The sequence below is a fragment of the Canis lupus genome, chromosome 36, assembly GCF_003254725.2.
Source record: "Canis lupus dingo isolate Sandy chromosome 36, ASM325472v2, whole genome shotgun sequence".
NCBI classification, from domain to species: domain Eukaryota; kingdom Metazoa; phylum Chordata; class Mammalia; order Carnivora; family Canidae; genus Canis; species Canis lupus.
In genome coordinates, this window is record NC_064278.1 from 11,268,983 (window position 1) to 11,292,565 (window position 23,583).

Here is a 23,583-nt window from a genome sequence, read left to right on the forward strand (position 1 = left end):
TTTCTTATTCCCCATCAAACTTTCATTCATGAGTTTGCATGCATTATTCTTGCATGAATAAGTTGTCATTATCACAGTTGCCAAATGGTGACTTTCTAATTCCAGTATTTCTCCTATCCTTGTTAGTTAACTTTCACCTGTAAGGGTTTTACTTTTTTCCATTTATTTATATCACTATATATTTGTGGATTCTTATTTTTATTTAATGGGTTTTAATCTACTACTTTTGTTATTTATTTTGATTCTCAAATTCCCCCCAGTTTTGGCCAGTGGGAACCCCCTTCAAGCTGTTATTTTTGTTCCACTGATATGACTTATTATTCCTTAAGCATTGTATTACTTTTTGGCACAACAAATATTACGTAAAGTAATACCAAAAGGAATTTGGTAATTTACAATTATATTTCACCAGTTCTTTATGTATTTGGAAAAATACCACTAATTGTGGTGTGGATATGAAGTATAAAAAAAAAATCTCAATAGGAAACAAAAAAATAACTCAATAGGAACTAACTCTATAGGAATAGAGATTCTCCTATAATCCTACTGTGTTGGTTGGAAACAGGAAATTATTTTTAGCCACTAATAAATCAGAACTAACTGTCCTGATACGATGAAGAGACAAGTCAGTAAGTGTGGAAGGACAGGAGAAGCACTGTAAATGACTGTTCCTTTCTCCATCGACCTGTGTTCCCCCTTTAAGCTTTGCAACTGAGATTGTACTACCTTGATGACCAGGGAAGACTTCTCTTTCCTCGTTAATTTAGATGTTTTTGAGGCTGTTGCTCTTACTGTTGGGACCACTCTGGTAACATTTCTGTGATCTCTAGGAATAGAATTTTTTATTGTAATCCCCTCAGTTTTTATTCCTTTATCTACCATAGCCAGTTAGATTGAATTTCCAAGGTGACTTAAATCAACTCTGCCATTTGTTCCCTTCTGTAAGCTATTTAATTACTGTCTGATCCAGACAGGAGACAAATGAAACAAACAGATGAAGGGGCCATTTGAAAGGGTGTCAGCAAGATGAGGGGAAAGCTACAAGGAACAGGGAAGACCAGCCACAGGTCTAAGGGAACCAGTAAGGGAGTGATGACCACACCCCCAAGTAGCTCTTGCTGTGGAATGGACTGTCTGACCAAAAGTATAGCTTTATGTTGATGAATGCACCACTGCCAACTGAGAGCAATTCAGCAAAGAAGGATCTGGGAATAAATACCCAAGTTTACTCTCTCCCACTGATGCTTTCTTTGATGATGCTTCCCTGTTGGCACTTCCCAGGTGGAAGCCAGGGGATAAGAGAGCCCACTGATGCAATGTGTAAAATCACCCTGCCACAGAGCAGGATGGAGAAGTATGGAGAGTGGTTTTAGAGGAACAAACAAAATATCCGCAAGGCAATTTTTAATTTTCTAAATACAGATGTAAGGGCTTTTTATATCTCCAAAGGCCATCCACCATTGCTCTGACTCCCATACCTCTTTTCCACCGAGACCCACCAGCTTAGGCTCTGGTATCAGTATCTGGTAGCAGAGCTCACCCCCTACCGCTTGTAGCCCCTGGGAGGTTGTTCCTCCTAGTTCCATTTCTACCCCATGTTTTCTACTGTCAGCTCAGGTATAGCCATAGCCAGGTATAGCCGTATACTTCCCCTTCTCCCCTCATTTGTCGAATAAAGCATCTTCATCTTCTCACAAAATGCTCTTAACAAAAAGTAATGGGGCAAACAATAAAATAAAAAATGTAATCTTTATTAGTTTTGCACATTTTTAATGTTGGTTAGCATCATTTAGGGTAATAGCATTTTCCAGCATGCAGTTCACGGATACAGGTTATCTAAGTAATTTTAAGAAAAAGAAGAGCCTATGGTTTGCTTCTGTAAGAAACACAAAATATCCTGATGTAATTGTCTATGTGAGTTCACTACTCTCTGTTCTTGTGGAAAAAAAAAAAAACCTGCGAAACTCGCATTGTATTTACAGCAATCTAGAGCAACATGACTGCAAAGAAATGAAAATAAAAACAAGTTAGAAAGAAAAACGACAAAAATAAAAATTAGCATTATCTTCAATCAGCTTGTGCAGGCACTACCAAAAATGTAAGTAAAATTTTATGCCCTTTGCCAATTGCAGAGCATAGTCTGGAAGTGACTTGTGAAACTATTTTGCCCCTTAAAATTATGAAATAACCTAGAATTAGCAGATGTAATTAAAAAAAAAGCAGAAATCTACAACTACCCAGTCTTGTTTTCATTTCTTAGTTAGCAAATGTCTTCCATGAAAAAGTACTATGGACAGAAAGTAAGAAAAGTGATCGTGATATCAACCCGAAGATAATTCCCTCTTCATATTTATGTACATAATGCTGAAAAATAAAATAAAATGACTTTTTACAGTATTTATATTTGCTTATAAAATTCTAAACACATTTTTAACAGGTTAAGCAGTGTTTGTTGTTTGTTTGTTTTTTAAACATGTCTGTACAGTCTGGCTATACACCATATGTTATCCACTTAAAATTTAAAAATAACCAAAAAGCTGTTAAAGTGCTGCAAACTATTGCTTAATGACTTAAAGAAATGAGATCTGTTGAACAATTTCCTTGACTTTACCACTGACATATGGTTTCCCATAAATGAGATTCTGAGCAGTGGGAGAAACCAGATACAGCAGCATGGTAATATAGACATGCATTGAGAGCATCCAAACTATCTCTAATGGTACAGAATACATTATATTACCTGTGTAAAGCTTGCACTCTACATTTCTTGTGGTACATATTTGATGCAATAAATACTGTGCTTAGGTCATTATTTGTTTGCCCAAACGTGCACCACAGGGTAAAATGACTATTTACATAATAAATAGCATTTCATTAACATATACGGTTGTCAACCTTGCTGAGCTGAAGATGGCTAACCAAAGTGCAGGATTAAGCAGAAATTTATAAAGGGTTCTTTTGGTCAATTCAGTCTTCAGAGGAGAAGCGATGCTCATTTCTCAGTTGTTTGTTTTTAAATACAATAAACAGAAACACAACATTTATGACTCCAGACAGTTGAATGAAGTTTGCACCTGCTAAGGTTTAATGGCCAACCCCCCCCCCCCCCAGAAATGATCTACTTGGTGGGGGAGCTGGATTTGACAAAAACAAGATCTGCAAAGCACCTCCAATTATCACCCAATTACCCCTCCCAGAAACATGGATGGAATTTAAGAACTCATTGTATTCCTTGTGACTTTTTTTTTTTCATGCATGATCTCTAAGTGCAGCATGCCCTCATGCAAACCACACCTTTGTGCAGATGGGAGGCCACGAGATTGCGCTCACCCCTGGGGACATACCCGTTGAAGAGGCCCTTTGTCTATTTCACAACAGAAACCCCATTTACAAAAATAGTCACGTATAATAAACAACACATGGATTAAAAAAAAGATGAATCCCCTAACAGATTTCGTAAAAATGTGACAAATGTGGCAGTTGAGATGCAAAGAGTGGATACAATTACTACACTAAAGTGTTTCATGTTAAACAACCCCCAAATTATAGGTTTGCACCCCTTTGAACTGGTCCCTCCAGTCCGAGTAGCCATTTGATCTCTTGTCTTCAGCAGTGTCAGCTGGTAGTGAGAACAGTAACCTCCTGTCGAGGTCGTCTCCCCTTTACCCAGAGTCACAGTTTTCTGACAAGGGGTCACTGTCTTATTGTAGGCACTGACCTTAAGTAGATTTGTGTAAAAACAGTCAGTTTGGCATTGACCTCCGAAAGGAGTCCTGTGGACAAAAATACATCACCTTCACAGGCTGTAAACAATGTGTCACCCCATCATGCCTATTTATTTGCATTTTATTTCCCTTTGGCTTTTTCATCTTTGCCTTCTTGCTCATGTTTTTCCACAATTGGCTTTGTTACCCGATCGTAGGAAGGTGGACAAGCTGCGGTGGACATGGTCAGTTCGGTTTTCTCCGTAATTGAGTTTTCATTGATTCTGTCAATTATCATGTCTTCTTTTACAAGAAGATTAGCTCCACCTTTGATTTTATTTTTATTATACGTAAACGAAGCTTGTTTTACAGTTCGCTTCAAAAGGTGGCGCCTGTAAGCACGCTGAATGATAACAGCAGACACCTCCTCTTGTTTCCGTTTTAAAGTCGTAGTTATTGGCTGATAAGAGACCTTTGATGGGTTGGAAGCCATGAATCGCTCCTCCATCTGTATTCGGAGGGCATCCATCTCTCCGCTCTCTCCCAGGACCCGCTTTGTAAAAGCAAATAAGATGTCAAGACAGTGGATCCGGTCCCCACTGACCATGGGCAAATCCATGGCAATGAGCTGGAGTTTGTTCGGTTGTGGCAAATTGAGTGGGGGTTCAAGAGCAGCTGCAAACTGAGACAGTTTTTCAAATTCCATGAACTGGGTGGCATCAGGATCAAACTTCTCCCAAACCTCATAGAACATCTCAAAGTCATCCTCGCTCAGGGGCTCTGCACTCTCCTCAGTGGCAACACTGAAGTTCTCCAGGATGACAGCGATGTACATGTTCACCACAACCAGAAAGGAGATGATGATGTAACTGACAAAAAAGAAAATCCCCACAGATGGGTTCCCACAGTCTCCCTTAACTGAGCTTCCAGGATTAACTTTATTAGGATCACAATCGGGTGGTTTACTGTTGAGAATAGGTGCTAGCAATCCGTCCCAGCCAGCCGAGGTGGTAATTTGGAACAAGCAGATCATGCTGTTGCCAAAGGTCTCAAAGTTGAACATGTCATCAATCCCAACTTCCCTCTTGACATAGGCAAAGTTGGACATTCCAAAGATGGCGTAGATGAACATGACCAGGAAGAGCAGGAGGCCGATGTTAAACAAGGCAGGGAGGGACATCATCAGAGCAAAGAGCAGTGTGCGGATCCCCTTCGCCCCTTTGATCAGACGCAAGATTCGACCGATCCTGGCGAGCCGGATCACTCGGAACAGGGTGGGGGACACAAAGTATTTTTCTATCAGCTCAGCCAGAAACATACCTGTGGAAAAAAATGAGAATACCAACCACTGAAGAAGTTATCCATTAAAATAATCATTACTCTCCTGTTAAATCTCCAAAGTAAAGTTTAGAGCCTGAAATTTAGTTACATAATCTCAACTTTGACATACATAGATTATATGTGACTGTATATAATATATATAAGTAAACCTTAATTTTGACATTCAGTATTAAATTCATCTCAATATTTGTTATAGACTAAATTGTGTCCCTTCCTCCTCCCTGCCCACCCCCCCATTCATATGTTAAAGCTCTAACTCTCCAGTGCCTGTATTTTGAGATAGGGTTTTGAGGAGATAATTAGGTTTAGATGAGGTCATAAGGGTGGGGCTCTCATAATAGGATTAATTCCCTTATGAGAAGAAACACTGGAGAACTTCCTCTTTCTCTGCCATATGACACAGAGAGAAGGTAGCCATATACCAGCCATGAAGAGAGCTCTCACCAGAAACCCACTATGCTGGGTTTGATCTTGGACATCTAGCCTCTAGAACTGTGAGAAAGTAAATTTTGGTTATTTAAACCACCCAGTCTGTGATAATTTGTTATGGCACTCCAAGCTCAGACAATATTCAATAACAATATTATAGTACTTTTTGTCTTGAGGGATGTCTGAAAACTATCTTTAGCTTATATAAAATCCCAAGACTAGATCTAAAAAAAATAAGTAAAAAATTATCAAGTCTGTCTGAACAGCAGTGGCCAAGGGTACCAGTACACATTTATATGAATAGAATTTTTTTTTCTAAAATTGTCTGTTGAGTCCTTATCCATCTAAAAGTATCTGCAATTTTTAATACTATTTTCATCTTCCGTGAACTTGATGCTTGCCTACACTTCCACTATAACATTCTTTTATATAGACATATAAAGAGATATATGCTCTAGTACATTTCTCAAAGGATCCAAGCTGAAGCTCTTTCTGGTCTCCTGTGTCTAATGTTGGTCTCTCAGTCTGTTTTTTTTTTTTTTCTTTTTTTTCAAGACTTCTTCTCCATTTGCCTTTTAAATAATGAAATAAAGATTGGACTGAAGAGTTCAGGAAACTAAGTGTTTCCAGTTACATGGTCTCATTCAATAAAGAGTGAGTTAGTCTCACTATGTGTGGGTGTGTGAGAGAGGGAGAGAAAGAGGAAAATAGAGTGAAAGAGACGAGAGGTGAATACAACCTTAACACTCTTGCCACAACTGATTACACCATAGATCAGTATAGAAATTGAAGGCTACTTGCAACCTATGGGTTAGAGATAAGACCAACTTCTTCAGAGGGAGTAATGGCATGAAAAGCTACCCAGCAGAGGTGCCCCATATTGAATGGTAAAATGTTGACCTAATCATATTATCTGGTTTAAGAAAGAATGAATACTTTCAGCCCACAGATAGACTTCTTCACTTCCCTGGAGCTAGAGTTGTATCTTTAATGAGATGAGCTATTGCTCACGCGATGTGTTGTACATTCCAGACTTTGAAGTGTATAACTGTTAAAATGATGCCCCACACCACCTCACATCTTTTTGTGTATCATTACTATAACCCCATTTCAAGGTTATCTATAAAATCTCTACCTGATACCCTTAAAAGAAACTACCATCTGTATTTGGTAACATATTGCACTTAATTTTCTTTTCACTCTATACCTTTCTTTATCTTGCCACCAGCTTCCACTCCTATCTACATGCTAATGGCTCTGTGTCTATATCTCTGATGTAGTGTCTCTCCCGAGTATCCCAATAAATTTCTAGTTCTCTTCTCAACAGAGCCATTTAGATGTAATGCAGATTACTCAATCTCGACATTTCACAAATATTTTTATCTTGGTTAGTAGCACATGCCTAGTTCAAATGAATGAGAATTTACCCTTAGATTCACCATAATCTAAAATGGTTAGAAAAGGGTTAGGATACAATACTCTACATATATCAGGAGCCTCATTTTTAAGAAGACAAACACACAGGGATGAAATACAAAAAAAAAAGATTTCAGAGTGGTTATTTGTGAGTAGTGGGATGACTTCTAATTTAAACTTGAATGTTCCAACTTTTACTTTTCCTGAACAGAACTTAAGAGATTTTAAATACTTACCTACAATGGAGAGAATGACAACCACAAAATCAAAAATATTCCAGCCTATGGTAAAATAATAATGGCGGAGGGAGATGAGCTTCAGCACACACTCTCCAGTGAACAACACAATGAACACCAGGTTGATGCGTGACAAAATGTTAGTCACATATTCACTCTGGTCATCTGTTTCTACCATCATTGTGACCATGTTGAGACAGATGAGAATCATGATGCTTATGTCAAAAACTTGTCTGGTTACAAAGTCAAAGACCATTCCTTGAAATTTGTTCTGTAGGGAAACAGAAATGGTTTTAGCAACCGAGGAGTTTTCCTATACATGTTGGCATCTACATAAGTACTTTCTACATTAACTCTCTAATACTATGCATAGTAACCACTGACCCTGAATTTTGTAAAAGATGACTTACACATTAATTTTTAAAATTTAGTTATCAAAATTTCTATTTATCAATATGTATTCCACAGAATAGCAATCTCTGTCCAAAGGGGATTTCTGAAAAGAAACACTGCATGCTGTATACTTCACTCAGAGGCACAAAATGCATAGTAACATATTAAGATTATGAGAAGTTAGAAAACCTGCTTAATTTTGTTTTACCAGAATATCCCATGATCAGTTGGACCATGCAGCCATTTCAAAACATAGTGTCTATTAACATTCCATTTGTCTTATTCTCAAAGACTTGTTAAAGGGAGCTTGGAACTTCAAGAACATATCTATAACATTATGCATTTAAAGGCTATAAGTGGCAATATTGATGTTCTTTGACTGAATAGTCTTTGCTGCTTGGCACAGAGTGCTGAGGCTACACAGGAATAATCAGACCAGAATGATATTCCTTATGCTCTGATATAAAAAATTAATGTCTCTATCACTGATCTGTGGTTCTGCTCCCCATTTCTGCCACTTTTAGTCACTGCAGGCCATTGTCTGGCTCATTTTCCAAGGCTGTTCAGGAACTCTGAGGATATCTTCTATCTTAACATTTTTTCAACACATAGTTGACCCATTTCTACTGCCAGTGATAAGGTTTAACAGAGAACAGTATGTATTTCTCATCATTTTCAAGAAGGCAACTCTTGGCTAGCACAATATGAATGTTAACTAGTATTTTGCTCCCTAATGGACTCCATGAATTATTTTAACTTCATAGATCATCATGACAAAATCAATACAGTGTGGGATAAGTCTTCCCCATTTCACAGGAGTTGTTTGGTCAGTTCATCATGGAAACATAAGAATTGTTATTTATCAACATGAATTGTATTTATTGACCCTGACTCTGAAGACATTAGTAACTTCTAACTTCACAGCCATAAATACAAACAGTAGATACTAGAATTCTTTTGTTCTCCACTCAGTACCTCTAATGGAAAATAAAATGGAAGTAAGATGTTATTTCACCAACATTTTGTCAGTCTGTTAATCTAGTAGAAAATTGCATGTATTTTAACCCCATCCAAGGTTTACTCCTCTCTTTACATTTACTTGGCAACTACTCTTGAATTATATGACCAACTTTTTCTTGTGCATATCACCTACTTATGTGTCTCTGCCTTTTAGTTTGGAGTCTAGTTGTGTAGTTAGAAATACCCTGAAAATAGGGTGCGTTTTCTGTTTTCTTTATTTTGGTGGTCTTCCCCTTTTTAATTTTTTTTTTACCATTACTATAAAAGGTATAAATTAATGAAGCTCTAAATGTGGAAGAAATCTTTGCTATTGGAAATGTCAGCTGCTATCTCTCCTGTGAGAAAACCCATGCAATTTTTAAATTTTATTTTTCCCTTATCATTTGGTATTTCTTACTCCTGGTCGCGGTATAGGCTTTTGTGGCTTTTTTGATCCTAATTTTTTCATGGCATTATAGTATTTCTTCTGTTCTTCTGTCATGAAGATGTCTTGACCTCCAAAGTATAGAAAAGAAAAAGAAAAACTCGTTAAAATTATGTCCCTTTGCACATAATTTTTCAATGTTAAACTTAAAAGAGGTAATGGATAATTAAAAAAGAAAATGGATAATATAATTATGCCTAGGACTTTGAATTTGAAAAACAAGAAATGTATTTTTTATGTACTATAATATTATTTAATTCTCTCATTATACAAAACTGACTTTATTACTTTCATTATTATTTTCCATTAGAAAAAAACCTAGAAACTGAGAGGGTAAGTATTTTATCCAACATCATATACTTAGAGAGTGGTAAAATTCTATTCACTGAGACAGGAAATACTCAGTTCCTAATGCTATATACTGCTTTTCAGAAATTAAAGACAATGATTTTCTTATTCCAATGTAGCAATGCATTATAGTATGTATATTGTAAGATGGGTTAAAGTTACTCACAAAAAGCCACTTTCACTTTGCCAAGAATTGGAACAAAAGGATAAAAAGGAAATTGGCTAAGTTGGTAGAAGAGTTATGGGATACATCAGAGATCATGAGTATGGCAAGAATCTGATAGGCCAGGAGGTACAGAGGATTGAAACTCAGGCTAATAAGTGAAATAAAGGCCTTACATTGACCATAGAATATTAATAACAATAAAAAGGGATGGGGAAAGAAAAAAAAATAAAATAAAAAAAAAGGGATGGGGAAAAGAATGTTCTATAGGCATTTCATACAATGGAAGCACTCACAATAAGAAGATACACTGAATAAAAAAAAAAAGAAAATATACTGAATACAAAAGATGAAGGAATATAAACAAAAGAAGAAATATAAATGAGAAAAAGCACTCAAAAACATGTTTATACATCTAGTAATAAAAGACCTAAAAATTAAAATTAAAAACAATTTTCATTTATCAAATATGAAGTATTAAAAATTAGAATGTTTGATGCCAGTGAAACAGCAGTGACCTGGGAACATCCATACACTGTTTTAGGAGTATGAGCAGGCATATTATTTGGAGGAAGCAAAATACTTTAGAAATTAGTCTTAGAAAAATAATTACTTTTTTTTTTTAATTTACATGAAGACTTTTGACAAGGCACTATTTAAAGCATTATAATTAGTAACAACATAAATAATCAATTTGTTGGGCAATGGTTAAGTATATTATGATAATGTATATACAAAGACTTAACAGAATGAAAAAATATTTATGTTAATTCAAAAGAGAATTTATAATTATATGCAAGACCTCATTTTTTTTTTTTTTTTTATTTTAAGTAGGCTCCAAACCCAGCATGGGCCCAACACCAAGCCCAACGCTGGGCTTCAACTCATGACCGTGAGATCAAGATCTGAGTTCAAATCAAGAGTCAGAGGCCCAAATGACTGAGCCACTCAGGTGCCCTGAGAATTTATAATTATAGATAAAATAATTTTGATACCAAAAACATGTGTAGAAAAAGTATGAAGAGAAAAGCATAAAATATGAATAGTGATTATTTCCAAGTAATGATGTTTCTTTACTTTTCATATATTCTAGAATGTGCATATATAATTAGGATGATAAAATGGGCTTTATAAATGGTAATAAAATAAAGAGCTGTTTGATTCAACACTGGAGCTAATAGTTTATGATTAAATATCAGAGAGAAGGAAGTGGAAATTATACGAGGAACCAATGAAGGAAAAAAACAGTAGGAGATGTTTACATCTTATGCTTAATTTATTGCGAACATTCTAAGGGTTTTCACTATAAAGTATATTTTAAGGAGGGGATTTATAGGGATAAACAACAAATTGACCTTGGAAAAGGGGCATATACTTGGGTTCTTTTCCAATTTTTTTCCTAATTATTTTCTTCCAAAGGATTGAAAATGTGGCCCCCTGGCTTGAAAGAAAGAAAGAAAGAAAGAAAGAAAGAAAGAAAGAAAGAAAAGAAAAGAAAAAGAAAAGAAAAGAAAAAGAAAAGAAAAGAAAAGAAAAAGAAAAGAAAAAGAAAAAGAAAAGAAAAGAAAAGGAAAAAGAAAAGAAAAGGAAAGGAAAAAGAAAAAGAGAAGAGAGGTTTGTGAAGCTATGTACAGGAATACAGAGCACAGTTGTTCTTGACTTCCAATACTCTGAAACAGATGGACAGTGGATGGCAGAGGAGAAGAATGCAAAATGTAATTTAATATATATGCCCATTTGACTTCTGAATCAAAGTACTCATTTAGTGGAAAAAATACTCCCAATAATTTTATCATCTTAGTGGGAGAGAAAATATTAGAAATACTTATCTTCTTTTTTTGCTGGTTGAAATTATCTATGATGACACCAATAAACAGGTTCAAGGTGAAGAAGGACCCAAAGATGATGAAAATAACAAAGTAAAGATACATGTATAGACTTTCCTCATACTTAGGCTGGAGTTCAACCTACCAAAGGAGAAGAGTTCGTAAAATATCATAATACATTTTGTTGCCAGAAGTCATGGGTACTTTTTCATGAGAATAGATAGAAAAGAAAATGCCTAGTAATACTTAGCAGTACTTTTCTTTTTCCCTCTGAATCACCTACCTCTAATAAGTCTCTGAAATTAGCCTTTAGACATGTTTTCATGTAAAAAAAATATGGTTGTTATAACACTTTAGAATCTATTTTTATTACTATAAATACAACTAATATCTTGCTATAAGGATAGTAGAGTGTTAACTTTGGTAATTTTTTTAAGTTCTGAATTTTAATAATTTACAAATTATTAGTGAAAAATTTTATTCCAGAAAATATGCATAAACTATGCTTAGACACAACAATTTGTGTATGCATGAATTTATTTGGCAAACAAGAATTGAGTTATTCATTTAGATGTTCAGCATCATACCTTTAACATTACAATAGCCATTGAATTTTTTAGATTGGGTAAATATAACCAAATATCCTTCTCATGAATTTTCAAGTGATAATTTAGTCTTTATATTGTACTTACAGTAAGTTATCAGTGAGCTACCACATATCACATAGTAAAGGGTAAATGAGTCACAGTAGATAGGTCCCTAATAAATTCATGTCTTTCTAAAGATAACAGAATTAAAACCAGCCAGACACACAAAATTGTGATAACAAATGAAATAACACAACTCTGGAGGATATCAGAGGAAAGTCAACATAAAACTAGAGCCACTTATGGGAAGTGCACATCAAGAAAGGTAGGTGAGCTCTACTGGGTCAGTTTAAAAATTACAGAGACAGAAGTTATTTTTCATGATAATAGACAAAACAGATTGGACTTCAGAAGAGAAAGATGGGGCAGCCCGAGTGGCTCAGCAGTTTAGCGCCGTCTTTAGCCCAGGGCCCAATCCTGGAGACCCAGGATCGAGTCCCACGTCAGGCTCCCTGCGTGGAGCCTGCTTCTCTCTCTGCCTGTGTCTCTGCCTCTCTCTCTGTGTGTGTCTCTCATGAATAAATAAATAAAATATTAAAAAAAAGAACAGAAAGATGAAGACAGAACATAGAATTTTATGAAGTTTTGGAGAGTAGGGTTGGAATAAGCATGGATTTCAGTTCTCTTCTTAAAGCCTGAAAGAGGCTATTGTAGGAGAAACCAAATAAAATAGGTCTTGCCTTTGATGATACAAACTTAAAGGAAATGTTGACCACTGAAGTGATAACATCATTGGTAAAGGCTCCAGTAAATTTATGGATACTAAAATCATACAAATGAATGAATTTGACAGGGATTATTACAGAAATCTAGAGATGGACAGCATCTCTAACTTTTCACACTACTTACGGAGAGGAACTATACATTTCATCTACTGATAGCAATCATGTATTTTTTCACATTTGCTCTTACACACCAAAACCACTGCTTATGATTATAAAATTAGTAGATAACAAGAAAGTAAAATATTTGTCAGTTTTTAAATATAGGAATATGTTACTTTAACTTTCAAAATCATGTTTTAATTTATTTTATTAAGGTCTTTCTGATAAACACAGCTATCATTGAATATTAATTTGAGTCATGTTTTTTCCTTTTTAAAAATAGTCATCATAGAATCATCCCATTTTGCTGCTATGCTCTGTTGAGTTAATTTTAGTACTTAACCAATACTATGAAAAGGCAGGATACAAGAAATACTTACATTTCTGGAATCAACTGCTGCATACATTATATCCATCCATCCCTTAAATGTGGCCTATTAAAAAGGACATGCAAGCTTTACTTTGGAATAATTCAGACCTGCTGTTTAATAAATATTCTTACGTATCTATTTTTTTAAAAAGAACATTTTTGAAAGGCATTTCAAAACAAATTTTACATAGATTTTGGACAAATATCATATCTTAGTAAGGCTTTTCATTTCTAAAATACACAATAAACAAAATGGGTATTTTATATATCCTCCTGCTTGATAACCAACTCACAAATACTTTTCAATTCCTTAGAGTTAATGGAATAATGCAAATTTGAAGTGCTATCGAAATTTGGTGGAATACTTTTAGAAAGCTTTACAAACGCCAACACACTTGATAATAAATATAGCTGCAAAAACAATTGACAATTTAGATCCACAATCAACTGCTGAAATCTATCTGCTCGGTGATGACAGTGACAATAAGTTTAACATTTCTCTTGATTGTAACACTCTGAGGATCAGATTGATTACATAAAGTCAGAGCTGCAACTATTCTTCTAAGAATTTTGAAGCATGGCATCCAGAAATAGTCTTTTATTCTATTTTTTTCTCTGTAGTTTTTGATGAAAGTGAGTTAATATGGGTAAAAGTGGAAAATAAAACAGTAGATACTTGGTGTTCCATATTCAAGACAGATCCCAAGTCTAAAAGCTTATAGTAATTTGTCATTTGTCAGAGAACATAAACTTTAAACCCTGGAAGTCTGAGATGATTGTTCTTAGCTAGTGAGCAAGTCTAGCAAATCTTTCAGCAACTGTATCCCAACACATCTTTGTTTTCATAACACTAACACTTGTGAAGTGGTGGATGTCATGGGAAGAAAGCCGAGAAAGGGTGAGTGTGATGGCAGTAAAGAGACAGTAATAATTCTTAGCTAGAAAATGGAAGCTGTTTGTACATCAGAGAGGGAAATGTTGAATGTCAATGGCTGAGGTGAATGATAGAACAAGTCAATTACACACTAGGCATATGAAGAAAGGAAGTGATTTGAGGAACCATTTCGACGAGTTACTCATCAACAGAGGTGATTTTGTAGAAAGCCAACTATAAAGAAGTACTTTGAGTTTCTTTAGTGGTAGAATTTATTTAATGGCTCCATGCATGATCATTATCCTACATTTTCAAGTTATTTAGCATTTTAAGGCATTTCTTGAAAAAATTTTTTCTTTTCTCCATTTTATGGAGGAAGTGATACACTTTAGTGATATTTACAAGTGCGGTTATTAATTAAGGGTTAGGATAAATTCTCAAGAGTGTCATCATGTGTCCACTATAATATTTAAAGAATTCATACTTGCCAGATTTTTTAAATCCCTATTTTAATTGCTTAAACATTCAGAGTAAGTCAGAAACATCCAAAAGAGAAATAGGAATTTCCAACAAGAAGGTGGGAAGAACTTGTCAAGGAATCATAGTACAGACACCTCTGAAAGAGATGTTAGAGGGTTTTGACCAATGCAGGTTTGTTTGCTTGGTTAGTCTCCTGGTTGAACAACTGAAAACAATCCTGGTGAACAGAAATGGATTTCTGCTCTAAAGCCTCTGTAGAAACACAAGGAAAGAACTTTTATAGACTTCTTTTTTTTTTTTTTTTTTTTTAAGCTCAGTTTTTAGTGGCCAAAAAAGAGCAGGATCTTTCTGTGTTTTTCAAACAATCTGGATTCTGTTTTTAGCCACTGCTGTGTTGTGATGTAGCTGTTGCAAAATAGCATCAAATATACATCCTTCAAGGGCCACCATCTTCTCTTTGTGTTTTTATAAATTGTGAACTGTTTTTCTTTTGTGTAAATTAGGCTTAAAAACCAGTAATAAAAGGCAGGAATACTTAGATAAAATAGACTTAATTGCACTGAAAAGTCATTTGACAAGACCATGGCTGCTAGTATTTCATTTCTGAGTTCAGGCACTACCCTGTATTATTTCCATTTCACTGTAAGGATCCAACCCTAATACCTAAATATCATTTACTCCCTGATTTTCAATCCAAATCCTACAACTCAGTAGCATTAAACTGCCACCAATTAGTTACAATCCAATCAGGTGTGTTAAGTGTGTATGTTTGGGGAGGGTGATCCATCAGCGTACAAAGCTTTCCAGTAGCAATAGAAAAAAATACCAGCAAACTTAATGGCTAATCAACTTGTTCATATGGGAAGAGAGCATATGGGCAGGAGGAGAATAAAACCTTTGGGAAGAACTGAAATAGCTGGTCACTATCAACTATGTCTGCACTGAATTTCCACTGACTGGTAGCCACCCATCTGGGCTCATAGGCTCTTACTAATAAATCAAAATTAGAAAAAAAAGTCTGTTATAAACTTTCTTCTTAATAACTAACTCTCTTCTTAGTAACTCAGGTGTTTGTCATTACTTTGTTATTATTCCAAACAATAAACAAATTTCAGAGAAAAGAGTGTTCACTTACAACTTGAAGCAAAGAGAGATACCCAAATCCTACATTATCAAAGTTTACTTTCACATTTTTCCATCGGGCAGTCTCATTTCTTTCTATTAGTTTTAGGCAATCAGAATGATTATTCACTTCGGTGATGTCAAACATGTCACCAGTTGTGGTGTTAATACAGTGGTAGAATTTGCCAGCAAACAAATTTACGCCCATGATGCTGAAAATTAGCCAGAATATAAGACAAACCAGAAGCACATTCATGATGGATGGAATTGCTCCTAAAAGGGCATTCACAACCACCTAATACACAAATGGAAAAAAAGAAAAGTCAGAATTCTTATTTGTTAAAAAGGAAAAGACATTCCCTAGTAATCTTTAGTATTTCCATTTTTTTTTTAAAGTATCAAGACTATTCTAGGACACTTAAAAGTAAAGTAAAAAAAAAAAAAACTTAAAATGAAATCCATTCTTTCTTAAGCAATACATTTAGGGAAACAAATATAGACAATGTAACAAAGAAACAAAAAAAGTTTAAGAAAAGAGAGGAAGAAGTACCAAAAAGTTAAAGGAAAGGCAAAATCAGAGGAATTTGCTGCCAGATGATATTAGAATATTTGTTGTTTATTAGAAAAAAGAGAAATAGGAAATCCTAATACAGAAGATTAATTTTTAAAAAGGCAATATATTAAATAATGAAACTAAAATATTTGGACAGAAGTTGGCTTGACCAACATACTTTAATAAAAAAAAAGTTCAGATGTATAAATATAAAAATATTATTAAATGCCTACTATAAGTTTTGTCCTTAATTATTCATGCATTGCTATGACTAATAATTTTTGCATAAGAAGCAAGACCATTTAGCATTATGTATTTCATTAGATCATCACATCGTTTATTTCAAGCTCCAGTCATGTCAGTTGTTTCATTTACTGAGTTTAATTCAATAAACTTATTTTAAATGAAACATAATAGAAATTAGTTTCTTAGGAAAATAAGAAAAGGGGGATGTCATACATAGTTCCCAAATCTGATGTGATTAACATCAAATTCTGTGCTAAATAATTATCTATTCTTTTTCTATGGGAGCATGTTTTTTTCCCCTCTTATCTTAATTTCTGGATCCCAGATGAAAACATCTGAGTTTTCATATTTGGCAACACTGTAGGGATAGGTGTCCTTGCTCCCTGCTTGACAGTGCCCATTGGAGCTGTATAGGAGTAGCTAAGAGGGGAGATAAAGACAGGACCTCAGATGCTCGTGAGTGGCAGAGGATGCCTCAGACTTGAACACTGATAGCTACATTAATGCTACCTATGTACTTCTATTATTCTTGTCATTCTGGTCCAATGTAAACAATAAGCATCAAAGTATTTTCTATCTGCCATTTGATGCCAGTGCATTTTTAGAACAAAGTTTTTTGATTACATGTCTGAAAAAACAAATACATGAGCCAATTCCTTCTGCTTCTGAGCTATGTTTAAAGTTTGCAAAGAACTCTAGGACTTTTGGGATTCCAAAACAATGTGCTAAGTGGGCCAAAGGAAATAGTAAAACCACTACTGGCAAAGGTAGGAAAATGAGCGTAAACATTTAGGTTGGTGGGGTCACCCAGGGAGATCCAGGTGATAAGGCCTATGCAGCTTACCAGACTGAAACATGGATCTTATCTCATTTCCCTGTCTGCAGTAATACCAGTTGATCAAATAAATCCTATTTTATACCTCATTTTAAATGTGTGGATACACTTAGATTTCTCTTGGATTCAAAATTTGATAGGTGGAATCAAGTTAGTTATCTCCCTCCTTTTCTGAATTTTTTGCCTACCATCCAGATTAAAAAAAAAAACACTTATTTTTATTGTGTATACACAGAGTACATGTTAAAATGCATTTTACCTACAACAGTCAGTTTAGAGTATGGTGACCTATACCTATTCCTGAAGTTCTTTTCATGTCAATCTGTAGGTCCGATACTTCTTTTTTCAAATCCTTCCTCATCTCTGTCATTTCTTTCCCATTTTCACCTTCATCCTAAATCTGGCCTCCATTAATTCATAGTGGCACTATTGTCAGAGTCTTCTAATTTTCTCCTTTCTATGTGATACAAATTCATCATCCCCAAGTCTCACTTTAAAATTACTTAATGGATCTCCACTGATTATCTTTTCCTTGCCTCAGTATTCAAATCAATTCACAATCTACATTTCTAGTTTAAACTTCCCTAGCCAACTACCCTCATGCCAACCCAACTAATACAATTACCAGACAACTGAGATGCCTTTGAAATCCCTTGCCCAGTATCCCCCTTTCTGGAACATTCTTTCTTCTACAAGGTCTAGTTCACGTAGCACTTCTTTCATGAAGCCTCACTTCGCCCTCCACGTTAGCCTCCAAAACAAAGATGAGCGTTTCCTCTTTTGAATTTAAGAATCAGAATTCCAGGGCTGGCCAGGACCATAGAGATAATTTAGAATGATGTTCTCTGTTGGCAATGAAAAAAATGAGGCTAAGATAGATTAAATTCAGAAAGTAGACTAGAAGTAGCATCTAGGGCTTGTTCTTTCCATTCTACATCACTCATTCTCCATAGAGTTGCTCCTACTAACCTGGTTCCCACATTGCTCTGTCTTAGAGTTAACTGCATTCCTGTAATTTTGACAGACAAGAGGCTTTTTCTTTTTTTAACTTAAGATGCAAAAATATATTTGTGAATTCTCCAAGGCCTTCAATGCTTTGACTATGGGAATATAGTAGAGTACTTTGAATATAGGGGAAAAATGGTGGAATGAATGAGTGGAGTAAAGATTAGCTTAGCATTTATTGATGAAAACATAATTTTTAATGTTACTTTGGACACGAGATGAGAATAAAGAGCTGGGCATAACAAAAAATTGGGGGTTAGCCAGTAAGTCTGAGAGGTCTACTTTGAAACTGGGGATTAGTTTTGTGTTAAAATGAGCTCTATGTAATTCGTGACGCAAGTAAGTACTCTGAAGCAGTGTCTTTCAGAAAATAATTTGCAACGTTGGCATACTTTCGGTCCAGAGAAAAGGTTTATTTTTATGAAGATATGAAGATAAAAGAACTAAAACATTAGGCACAGTATTGGGAAATCTGCTATACAAAGGTCCATCGTATTTAAAATTTCATTAAGCAATAAAGTTCAGAGCAAGGATTGTCTTTTCCCAAGAGCCTCAAGGCATTTCTTGGTTCAGCACAGAGGGAGGTGTATTAATTCTTTCCAGGCTCTAGGGAACTGCAGTAATTGTTTCCCATGAGGTGAAGACACTGGGCAGAAATGGCCTGAATTAATTGGAAAGAACAGATTGAGGTTGTAGGATGCATAAAAGAAGATGTCTAAGGAAGGAACGATCTTAATAAATTAATATCAGAGATTGCGTCTTCTCACAAATGTTTTGCAAAACATCATCAATAGAATTTCTCTATTCTAGTACAATCCATTCTTATAAAAACTTTCTGTATCTGGTTCACCATCTGCATTTTTATTAAATCAACACATAATGAAGGATTGACAGTTAAGTATGCAAATTAATGTTAGGAATTTTGATACATGTAGAAATGTCTTGTCTGAACAAATTATCTCTGAATTTCAAATACTACTACTCATGGATTCTAATGCTTCATTAATCTAAATACAAAACCTATATGAATAAAAATCAAAAGTAGGCAAAATAAAATCACACATTTTTAAATACAAAAAAGAATAATGGAATTTTTTAAAGAATCTACTGACTACATTTGTGTTGTGGGGCTTAATTAAGATAATTATCTTGGAAAGATATGATACATCAATTATCCAAGTAAAATCTCCAACTTTATCTCTTTCAAAAATAAAAACTCTCCTTCTTGTACATCAGTTTCAAACTTTAAGAATAAACAAAATATAGATTCATTTTTATTTATGTTTTCATTGTGGTATCTTCTAAGATCCTAAAAAGTTATTTGGGAGTGACTTACTCTAAGAAATGAGTTTATGGATTAAATTCTATTTAATACATATGGTAAGATGTTTCTGCTTTATTTCAGGGCAGGTATTCTAGTTTGTATAATTCAAATATATAGATCTCTTTGTACTTACTTTTCCCCATTTAAAACACAAAGCACATGTGCTAACTCAACTCTTAATACATTGTTTTCTCATTACATTTTGAAAATAACCCTTATAAATTTCCACGTAAAAATGAATATGGTCATACATAATCATTATGAGTCTTATGAAATCTGGGATAGTGAACCCTAGTTTCTGCTCACATATATCAACAAGGCAGGGAACTGACTGCTGGTGTCTGGATGGCTGTTTTCAGGACCCAGACCGGTGTAAAAAATGCCGAGGGTTTAATGCCTCAAACAGCATCATCAATCAAAAAGTTAACGTTTTCACGCATTCATTCTAAACCAGGTTGCCCACCCTCACCAATCAGATAATCTCCCCGTAAATGGATAACTCCATAAACACATAACTAAATCATATTCCGTGAAGCTTAATGAAGATATCAACAGTTGGTGTTCAGACCCACAGAGGGTAAGTTCACAAAGGTATTTTTCTCAAAAGAAAACTTAAGACAGTTGAAAATAGGGGATTAGAATATAGTGTATTTTCTCTACTGTGGTGCGATAGTACCCTTCCCAATCCCTCCCTCACCCCACTACACAAAGTCACAGTGAAAGGATGAAAGGTAGCAAAAGGGGTAATACAGTACCCATAATAAAGGGCTGAGGGGAGGAACCAGCGCTCCACCCCATCCAAGTTGGAGCAAGATTATCCTATATAAAATAGAAATATATAGTTTGTTATTAGTTAGAAATCTGATATTACAGAACATTTGGTGTTACTTTTTATATATGATGGTCTCTGTCTGTCTCCCTATCAATCAGGACTTGAGTTCTTTTGAAAAAGAAGGTATCTAAGATTTCCTAGATTAGGAAAATAAAAATACAAATTTAAGTACAAATTTTATGTTACTCTAGATAGTCACAACATCAATTCACTCAGTTCAATTTTACAGGTTGAAAAATTTGGACTGGAAATTTGAAATACAATAAATGTTTAAAAGCTGTCAGCCAGAAATGTGCATAGAACATGCAAAACATAAAGTGCAATGGGATGATAACTTATCACTTTCTAACTTCTTATCAGGCACTACATAACATGCTTTATTTGGTTATGTTGCATAAAAGCACATGCTTGAAAAAGTGACAAATCAACAAAAATAGAATGAGTGCTTGATTTACACTCTGACACAGCTATTGTGATTTTATGCTGCTAGTGAAAAGAATAAAATGAGAGTTTCTGCATATATTCAAATATCACTTCCCAATGATAGTCATCATTATCATCTCTAACCTCACCATCATCTATGTTTACATTTTTAAGAAAGTAAAAAATTCAAACACTAAAAATACAAAAATAGAGTCAATAATTAGGTTATTTTGTCTCTACAATGCCAAACACCTCTTGAAATGATCAGCCATTTTACGGTTGTATATATGCTGTCACTATGAGGCAAGAAACCATATTCATAAATCCTATAATTTAAAGATGAGTTCACCTCCTATTAGCATCAATAAAGAGTTTATTTTTAAAATTCTCAGTTGCAAAAGTTAATCTCTCTTTATAATATAAAAAGCATTACTGATCAATAATAACAGATAAGGTTATTTCTGTAAAAATCAAAGGTAGACCCACGAGACCAACGTCATTATGGAAATAAAGTGTTAAGCATGGGGATATCTGGCCATCTCAATTGTGGATTTAATACATTTTCAAAAGGTTAAATTTGAAACGTTTATAACAGCTTTAAATACTTAGCATCGTTCAGATTTCAGAAGATGTTTAAAAGGTATTACTTTGATTCAGGTAATATGTTTTCAAGTAGAATGTATAAAAATAATATTTTTCTCAAAAACTGAAACTGCCTGTCTGAAACAAAAGAAAGTAACATTTTAATTGGAAAATAAACTTAATTTTTACATACCCTGGAGAGAATTTCCTTTAACATTTTAGTAAAAATGTGAAGATCTCTGTGAGAAATAAAATAAGACTGCATTATATTGTGTTAAATTGTTTCTAATGAGGAAAAAATTTTCTATATATGTTAGGGAAACTAAAGACAAGTCTCATGTTCTTAAAGTGACATTTAAAATAAATCTTATTTTAAAGGAACACGTAAGGCTATGAACAACCTACAAGATGTAATTGGAAGTCTTCAATACAGCTTAGTTTCTATAAGCGACTAAACCTTAAGCATTTTTTTTTTAAAAAGCAATGTTTTTCTATTGGAATCACACTTAATTCAGCAGCTTTGCTTTGGTAAAAGAAATTTTGACTTTTTTTTTAAAAGGAGCTAATTTTTTAATGTTATACATCTTATATATCAATGCTTCATGCATTTTAAAAGGCATGGAAAATAATAACTCAGTAATGGCAACATTTATAATCTGTAATGAATCATAGGGATAGCTGAATATTTCCTTGAAAGGAAGAGTATAAAATTTTCTGTGACTCAAGTGAAATTTGAGTTATGCTTAATTTATGAATTATCTATGGTAATGAGTCAAAATTACATTTTCTGTTCATTATATTATAAATGCTTTATTGTCATGAAAAATTGTGTGGATTTCCACATAATCTTTAAGTTAGTACTACTATTTACATAAATTAAAAAGATTAATGCAGTTATAAATTGAGGCTATATTAAACAACTTTAAAAAAAAGTTTAAAATTCAGTCAATATTTAATAGCTACCTTTGAGCATATTCAAATAATGCAAACTTTGGCATTATACAGACAAAATTTTGACATTTAAAAATTGTTTTCCTTTCCTCTTAGGCAATGTGTGAGTCACATTATTTTCAATAAAACTCATTAAGTACAATTTAGGTCATCACAATGAGAAGCATATAATGTAGACTTCACTTCAGTGGATTATTATCCTATCATTACACATAGTACTTTAGTGGTGCATCTGTTTTTGTTGTTGTTGTTGTTGTTGTTTTTTGTATACAGGTTGGTAAGGAAACTCCCAAGGTGGATTAGGAAATAAAGTCATTTTAATAAGCACAGCAGATAAATGATATTATATCATTTCAAGGGAGGCCTAAATTCTCTTGCATATCACACAGAAGTAAATATGCAACAGATAAAATGATAAAGTAGCAACTTTGCAAGGATTTGCCATTCCTTTTGCATGCATGGGTTTTCCTCTTATAAAGTTTAGTTTAATGAATTTAATTTTTACTATATGTAATACTTCAGGTTCTTTCATTTTCCTTACCCTCATCCCTTCAAATCGCGATAAGGCTCTTAGGGGTCTCAGAGCTCTTAGTGTCCTGAGAGATTTGATGGCACCAAGTTCTGAGTAACCCAAGGCGTTTGCTGTTAAACTGACCAATGAAACCTGCACCAATAAATAAGTAAATAAATAAAATCATCATACAATTTACTATATAATATAATAAATACGATTTTTTCTTATAATTACTCAGAAGAAAAATGGTTGTATATTTTCAGTAAAGCTTTTAAAATTTAAGGAAGTATTTTCAGCTTGATGTAAAAAAATGTAGTTTTCAGGATGTCAAAGGTAGTAGAATAAAAACCTTAAATGCTATGTAATTTATTAATTGTTAAACTAATTTATCAGTAGAGCAATTAGATAGAAAAACTAGATAAAAATTAATTTTTAAAAAAAGGAAGAAATTCAGGTATAAGAAAAGGTAATTGGTTATCCTTCTTTATTTTATTAAGTGAATTTAGAACTTTGGATGGCCAGTAGATAAAATACAAAAGCTGCTATTATACCAGAGAAAGCAAGAAATCTTAGTCCTGCATTGTATGTTCAACTAATTATAGTTGGTACTCTCAAAAATTAATAACTTGGCACATTGATTTCATAGTTGATTTTTGAAGGTGTGCTTTTTTCTTGCTAACCTCTGTTTTTTCTCTAGTTTA

At 34.1% G+C, this 23,583-nt stretch overlaps 1 protein-coding gene across 7 annotated transcripts in view; it reads right to left on the minus strand.

The window, feature by feature from the left end:
• Positions 1-1,730: 1,730 nt before the first annotated feature.
• LOC112668030 (sodium channel protein type 1 subunit alpha) overlaps positions 1,731-23,583 on the minus strand; it is a 277,785-nt gene continuing 255,932 nt past the window's right edge. For 6 of the 7 annotated variants that reach the window (XM_049106360.1, XM_049106359.1, XM_049106355.1 and 3 more), the window contains 7 exons: positions 22,910-23,032; positions 15,631-15,912; positions 13,152-13,205; positions 11,304-11,441; positions 8,937-9,041; positions 7,127-7,397; positions 1,731-5,024 (listed from right to left, as the gene is read on the minus strand). In XM_049106360.1, the coding sequence (XP_048962317.1) occupies positions 3,847-5,024; positions 7,127-7,397; positions 8,937-9,041; positions 11,304-11,441; positions 13,152-13,205; positions 15,631-15,912; positions 22,910-23,032 (2,151 nt within the window). In that variant the 3' untranslated portion in view covers positions 1,731-3,846. The remainder of the gene's footprint in view (positions 5,025-7,126; positions 7,398-8,936; positions 9,042-11,303; positions 11,442-13,151; positions 13,206-15,630; positions 15,913-22,909; positions 23,033-23,583) is intronic. The other variant, XM_049106361.1, reaches the window with a different exon arrangement.